Source organism: Cebus imitator, unplaced genomic scaffold (genome assembly GCF_001604975.1).
Source record: "Cebus imitator isolate Cc_AM_T3 unplaced genomic scaffold, Cebus_imitator-1.0 Scaffold17, whole genome shotgun sequence".
Lineage (NCBI taxonomy): Eukaryota > Metazoa > Chordata > Mammalia > Primates > Cebidae > Cebus > Cebus imitator.
In genome coordinates, this window is record NW_016107332.1 from 1 (window position 1) to 6938 (window position 6938).

General features: G+C 34.6%; 1 protein-coding gene across 1 annotated transcript in view; it reads right to left on the reverse strand.

Moving 5' to 3' along the window:
• Positions 1-470: 470 nt before the first annotated feature.
• The window catches only part of LOC108289427 (TBC domain-containing protein kinase-like protein), a 114151-nt gene continuing 107683 nt past the window's right edge, over positions 471-6938 (reverse strand). Inside the window, exon 22 of the mRNA XM_017508856.2 lies at positions 471-572. Within this exon, the coding sequence (XP_017364345.2) occupies positions 486-572 (87 nt within the window). The 3' untranslated portion in view covers positions 471-485. The remainder of the gene's footprint in view (positions 573-6938) is intronic.

Below are 6938 nucleotides of genomic sequence, written 5' to 3' on the forward strand. Positions count from 1 at the left end.
AAAAAAAAAAAAAAATACTATTGATATCTTCCAGGCCAGTGCATAAAGATCTACCTCAAATATTATTCCAGTTACCATGCAAATCATATTTTATAGGTAAGAATGTTCACTTTATTAATATTTGTAACAAAGTATTACCCATTCACATAACCTGCTTAACTTGTAGAGGAATCCTAGTTTAAAAAATAAAAATTATTGGAGAATCTCTGAAAATTAAGCTGATTTGTTTGTAATAGTTGCCCTTATAATCTTAATGTAAATACTATAGTTGATTTTTTTTTTTCAAAAGGGGACAGAGTTTTTACAAATATGATAGGTACAACAGGTTTTTATCGTACAGAATTCTCATTTTGATATTCAGGAATCAGAACGATTGAAATTACTTTCTACTCAACTGTATTATGTTAGAAATACATAAAAATACTTTCTAAATCTGCTCAATATTATTGTAACTATAAAATATGGGGAGGCATTGGGCGGTCCTTTCACCAATACAATATTAAAAAAAAAAAATCCGGGGGGTAGTGATACTTACGAGTAAACATGGTGAGAAACCAAGGGATGGCATAGAGCTATGAATGGAAAAAGGGGTACAGGGAATGGATAAAGAGGAAATAAAAGAGATAATTAGAATGATTACCAATAAACTGAATGTTAAAAGTAAGTTCTATGTTTTGGTTTGCTTTACTGGTTAAACTAAAAGAGAATGTAGTGTTAAGTTTAGCTTAAAGCTACCTCCTTACATGTTTTCAGTTCGGCCTAGTGGTTTCTCCATACATAGTGAACTGTAATCTAACTGGATGTGTAAACAGACTGTAACCTACTCTTGTGACAATCATGGAGTTTCAACCAATCAAAGGTGGCCAATGATTCAAACCACGTTCAAATCAAACGCTAGACTGTAACAAATGCTGAGGTGTAACCAATCTAACTGTTTCTGCATCTCGCTTTTGTTTTCTGTTTGTCACTTTTCTTTTCCATAAATCTTCTACCATGTGGCTATAATGCAGTGTCGGAGCCTCTTCTGGCTTGGGGGCTGCAGATTTATGAGTTGTTCTTTCCTCAATTAAACTCTGTTAAATTTAATTTGTTGGAGGTTTTTCTTTTAATGTAGGTAATTACAGTTATTACAAATACTCTAGTATATAATGATACTATCCATGTTATAAATACAGATGACCCTTTTGCCAAATATTCTTCACAGAATGTCTTCATTTCACCAAAGGATACACTCAAGATCATGACTAATCCAAACGGAACACTGGCATACTAATTTCAAGGGTATATTTTACTTTTCAGGTTTGTACAGAATATTTCTTACTAGATCAGGGGATACGTAGGTATGTGGTTAAACAGTGTGTGTGTGTGTGTGTGTGTGTGTGTGTGTGTGTGTCACAGTGTTTCCAGATGAGATCAGCATTTGAATCAGTAGACTCAGTAAACTGTCCTCCTCAGCATGGGTAGGTATCATCTAATCAATTGAGAGTCTGAAAAAAAGGTAGAGGAAGGAGGAATGTGCCTCTTCTTTTCTACCCCACTGCTTGAGCCGGAATGTTTCATCTAATCTTCTCCTGCCTTCAGAGTTGGATTTATATCACCAGTCTCCTAGTTCTCAGGCCTTTGGAATCAGAATTACAAAGGCCACTAGACTTTGAATTATATTACTGGCTTTCCTGGGTGTCCAGCTTACAAACAGCATATTGTGGGATATCTCAGCTTCCATAATTGTGTGAGCCTATTACTCACAGTAAATCTCCTTTATCTATATTTATATATCTCCTATTGGTTCTGTGTCTCTAGAGAACACTAACACAGCCCTGATAATTATTGAGGTACTCTTAACTGTATTTTTAAGAATTAATGAGATGATATTTTTTAAATGTTCAAAATGTCTCAATGAAAGGTGTAATAAAGCATGTGCTTTGGGTTGCCACTTAATTAACAGAAAGCTTCATAACAGACTAAAAGTAATAAGATCTAATATTATAATAATTTGACAATTTTCCTAAGTTTACTACCTAGAAACATATACACACATACACACACATATAGCTATATATACAGTATATATGTTCTACATAAATATATATACACATACACATTTTCAATAAATTTTGAGAGATTTTGGAAGTGACAAATACTCCTTAATTTATAAAAGTATAGCAAAAATCTCCTTTGTCAATAGCAAGTGTCAAAAATCTAATTTACAGAAAAATCTGAAAAAGCGCTAATTTTATTTTACTTTGTGAGTTAATACAGGCTGCTATTAAAGACCTCTCTACTACCTACAGGGTTAGTTTAAATAGTCTTTCAGCATCTAGCAGCTATGAATTTATGACTAAAGGTGCCTATTGTCTTTGCATTTCACTCGAGTATTTATACTATCAAGATGCCAATCAATAACTTTATAAGTATATTGTATATTAAAATCTAAGTCCTACATGTGAAATAAAATAATCTCCACCATATCATTTTTATAGGCTGAAATTTAGACACATTTTTCTAAGTACATTATAAATAAGAAAAGGAAAAAATACAAAGGTATGTGACTTACTTGTAATGAGTAAAGGTTGTAGAAAACAATAAAATATAAATTGTTCATTTTAATTAAAATTTAAAAATAAAGTCAGCAGAATTAGCATTGCTATTATTCAACATCTCTTTTAAAGACATGACATCAATAGTACCTTATCCCCTTTAGTTGAAAGCTAATTGCCATTAAGAATCTTTTTCAAATCATTTCAACAACTAGCTAACAGTGCCTTTTTCCCCCACACTAGTCTCTGTAATTAGCTACATCAAGATCTTTGGAAGAATTCTTCTTCTGACCAAGATAAAATAACAGGAACCAGATTTACCTACTGAACTGAAACACCTAAACTATAGACCAAATATATAAAACAACAATTTGCACATCTTAGATATCAGGCAGCAGAGAGTAGTACCTAAGAGAGGAGGAACAAATGAAACGAACCCTAAAATGGCCCAATTTACTGCATGCAAAGAAGCTCCAGGCCACTAACAGGGAGGAAGAACCCAAAAAGAGCTTGATGGTTGTCCTGAGCTGAATATGTAGAGTAGGAAATCTGGGGAGATTAAGGTGGATGGAATCTTCAGGAGAGTGTCCTGGAAGATTCTGCCAGAAAGAGAGGTGCATAGAGAAAGCTCCAGAAATCTGCTGAAGTTTCCCTTCAAATCTTTGCTAAGTAGTAAAGAGAGTATACCTGTGTATGTATACATATATATATGTGTGTGTATACACACACACATACACACACACAAACACACACACACGAGATACAAACTGGGGCAGAAACCACCTCAAATGATCAGAGGGAAAAAATGCCAAGCTCATAAAATGCCAAGAATAGTTAATTTTCTCACTAACCAGAATGAAAAAACAAACAAACAAACCACACCTGTTATAAACAAGGCATTGGGGAGAGTAGTCAGAAGAGTATTGCTTTAGTAATGGAGCAAAATTCTACTCCAAAATTAAGCTGCTCTGGTCCCACTTAATAAACCTCAAAAGCAAGTTTAGTTACACGGAAACAATCTGATCCTTAAAAAAGCAACCCTTTAAAGGATCAAATTGTTTCTGTGTAACTTAACTGCACCCAAGATACCACACTCATGGTCACCCCAAACTGCCTCTTCTTTCTACCAGCACCATTATTATAGTCACTGAGGTAGAAAAATCTTAGGTACAAAAGTAGGTCTGATAGCTATTTTTACAAGGTCTCCTCAGTCTTCTGTTTCTATCCATTCATACTGAACTAATATTGTTTTGGTTCTCATTCTTTTTTTCATGGACTACTGCAAATGTTTCACAGTTGTTCAGTTTCTTCCTGGTCCAACATTTCCTTCCGCCAAATTGGTTTTCCTAAAAGCTCAACTGTGATGACATCATTCCCCTGCCATGTCAATACATTTCCACTGCATACCAAATTAAGTACAATTTTGTACTTAATGCATTTAAGGCCACAGTGAATTAGTGAAAAAGCCAAGAAGGACTTGGAGTCAGAAAACATGCATCTGAGTTTTGACTCTGACAATTACTGGATAGCATGCCTTGGTCAAGTCAGTTAACTAACCTCTGTGAATCCCAAATCTTCATTTGTCAAACCGGTAAACTAGTATCTGAACTACGTCAGAGAGATGGTGTGATGTTGAAATAATATATGTGAAAATGATTTGTAAACAGTAACAAACTATAAATTTAAAGTAGCATCACTATTAATAGCAGCATAAGAAATGGCATTAGACTAAATTTCTTTGCACCTTACACTTCCCTATACATGTTCTACTTCCTGCCAAGGCAGATTTCCATCAATCAAAGCTCTACAAGATTTTTTCCAAGCCTGCCTCAAATGCCATTTGTTCTGTGAAAATTTTTTGTATATTTTTATGATACCTATCCCACTATGCTTTGTATCTTATATAATATAGTTGTATCATATACAATTACAGTAATCATTTTTATATTATAATTACCTATCACCACATACTTGTACTATACTTAATTCTGGGCATATTCATTCACTATTCATTCATTCATGCTTGCTTTTGTTCATTTATTTAACATGAAATGCTTTGTGCTATATATCATGTGTCCCACTCTAGCGGAAGAGTCAGACATGAACAAACACCTAAAATGCTTTACTATTAAATGTAACAATAGAAGTTCTGGTATAAGTTAATGGCAGCAAAGTTACAGGGGCTTATGGCCTTTTCTATCATATTCTCTGCAGGAGAATATGACTTTTGTGGGTAAATGTCATTTTACTCATTTATTCATTAATTCAATATTTACTAAGTGCCTAATACATGCCAGATTTGTGTTAAGCGATAGTCTATAGCAGTGAACAAAGTATAGTTCCAGGCTACAGGGAGTTTACAATTTAATAAGAGTAGTAGATATTCATTAAATATTCTCTCAACCCACTCCAGTCAAGTTCTTGCCTCTACCTCACCACTGAAACCGTTCTTACCTGGGTCATCAATAATTTCTATGCCATTAAATCTAATGGCCAATTCTCAATTGCAATCTTTCTTTACCAATCAGCAGGATTTGACATAGTTGACTACTCCCACTTTTTCACAACACTTTTTTCCCTCCACTTTGCTTCCAAAACACCATACTCACCTAGTTTTCTTATCTTTCTGACTGCTCCTTATGCATCTCCTTTGTTGGTTCCTCTTCCTCTCTCTGACTTTTAAATATTGGAGTGTCTCAGGTTGAGTTCTTAGATATGTTCTCTTTTTTATTGTTTTCCAAGTAATAACTGTATAGTTTGAGGACCCTCATATTTACAGCTCCATCCCTAGTCCTCTCCCACAAATTCTGAAACTATATATCCAAATGCCTCTTATCTCCACTTGCATATCTAACAGATATACATATCCTAAAATGAGCTCCTGAGACTTCCTCCAAATCTATACTTCCATGTACAGTATCCCAAATCTGTTAAAAGCAACTCTATCCTTTCAATTGTTCAGGTACTTGACTCCTCTCTTCCTCACATGCTGTGTATTTGTCACCAGTAGTCCTGCTCTACCTTCAAAATATATGCAGCATATGAAAACTTCCTTCTATCTCCACAGCTAATATCTTGATTCAAGCCAACATTATCTGTTGCCTAGATTATTGTATTAGTCCATTACTAGTTTCCTAGATTCCATTCTTGTCTATCCTTGGATTTCTCTCAGCATAGCGGCCAGAATGACCTTGATAAATGTTTACATAAGACATCACTCGTCTGCTCAAAAGCATCCGTAGCTTTTATTTCCTAACAATAAAAGCCAAAGTCCTAATGATGATCAATAAAAGTATGTAATGTGGCCCTTCATTCCCTATTTGACTTTATCTTCTTGTTCACTGTGCTCTAGTCACAATGGTCTGCTGGCTGTACCTCCACATCTCTGATATGCTTCTACCTAAGGGCTATAGCACCTGCTGCTGCTTCTGCTTGGGTTGCTCTTTCCCTTATTTTCTTAAAGCGTTTATTCATAAGTCAACTTTTCTGTGAGGTTTTCTGGGCTACCTCATTTCAAAATTCATGGCCAGGTGTGGTGGCTCACTCCTACAATCCTAGCACTTTGGGAGGCCAATGTGGGAGGACTGCTTGAGCCAGGAATTCAAGACCAGCCTGGGTAACACAGGGAGATCTCATCGTTACAAAAAATTTTAAAAGTAGACAGGTGTGGTGGTGCATGCCTATGGTTTCAGTTACTTGGGAGGCTGAGGAGGGAGGACTGCTTGAGCCCAGGACATTGAGACTGCAATGAGCCATAATCACACCACTGCACTCCAGTCTGGGTGACAGAGCAAGACCCTGTCTCAGAAATAAATAATGAAAATTCAACTTCTCCTTTACTTGAGCATGTAACATAAATACTTCTGCTTTAGCTTTTTTTTTTTTTTAAATTAGAACTTACCACTGCCTACTGTAGAGTATATTTATCTTCTTTATTGTCTATCTACTCTAGAATAGGAAGGCAGAGATTTTGCCTATCTTTTATTTTTTTGCTGATGTATCCATGGCATAGAAAAATGTCTGGCACATAATAAGCACACAAATATTTGTTGAAAGGATCAATCAAATATTTGTTGAAAAATGAATGAAAAACACAGCAAAGATCATTGAAAGGGATAAATTAAAAGATCCAAATAGTCATGAGACTATATACTTTCTTAAGAAGTTTTCAACAAATGTGAAATAATAAGAAAATGAGTTAATCCCTCCTTGCTTAATATTGGGAAAAAAATCCTTCACATTAAATAGTGGAATGTATTTTAAAAAAATTAAACTTGAGACTTTGTTATACACGAATACTTTGACAATAATTATTAAAAACTATTTAAAATAAGCAAAATAAAGCTTATTCTAATGATATTTGAAAAGAAATAATTAGTTCAAGTTGACTTTTTTTTTTTT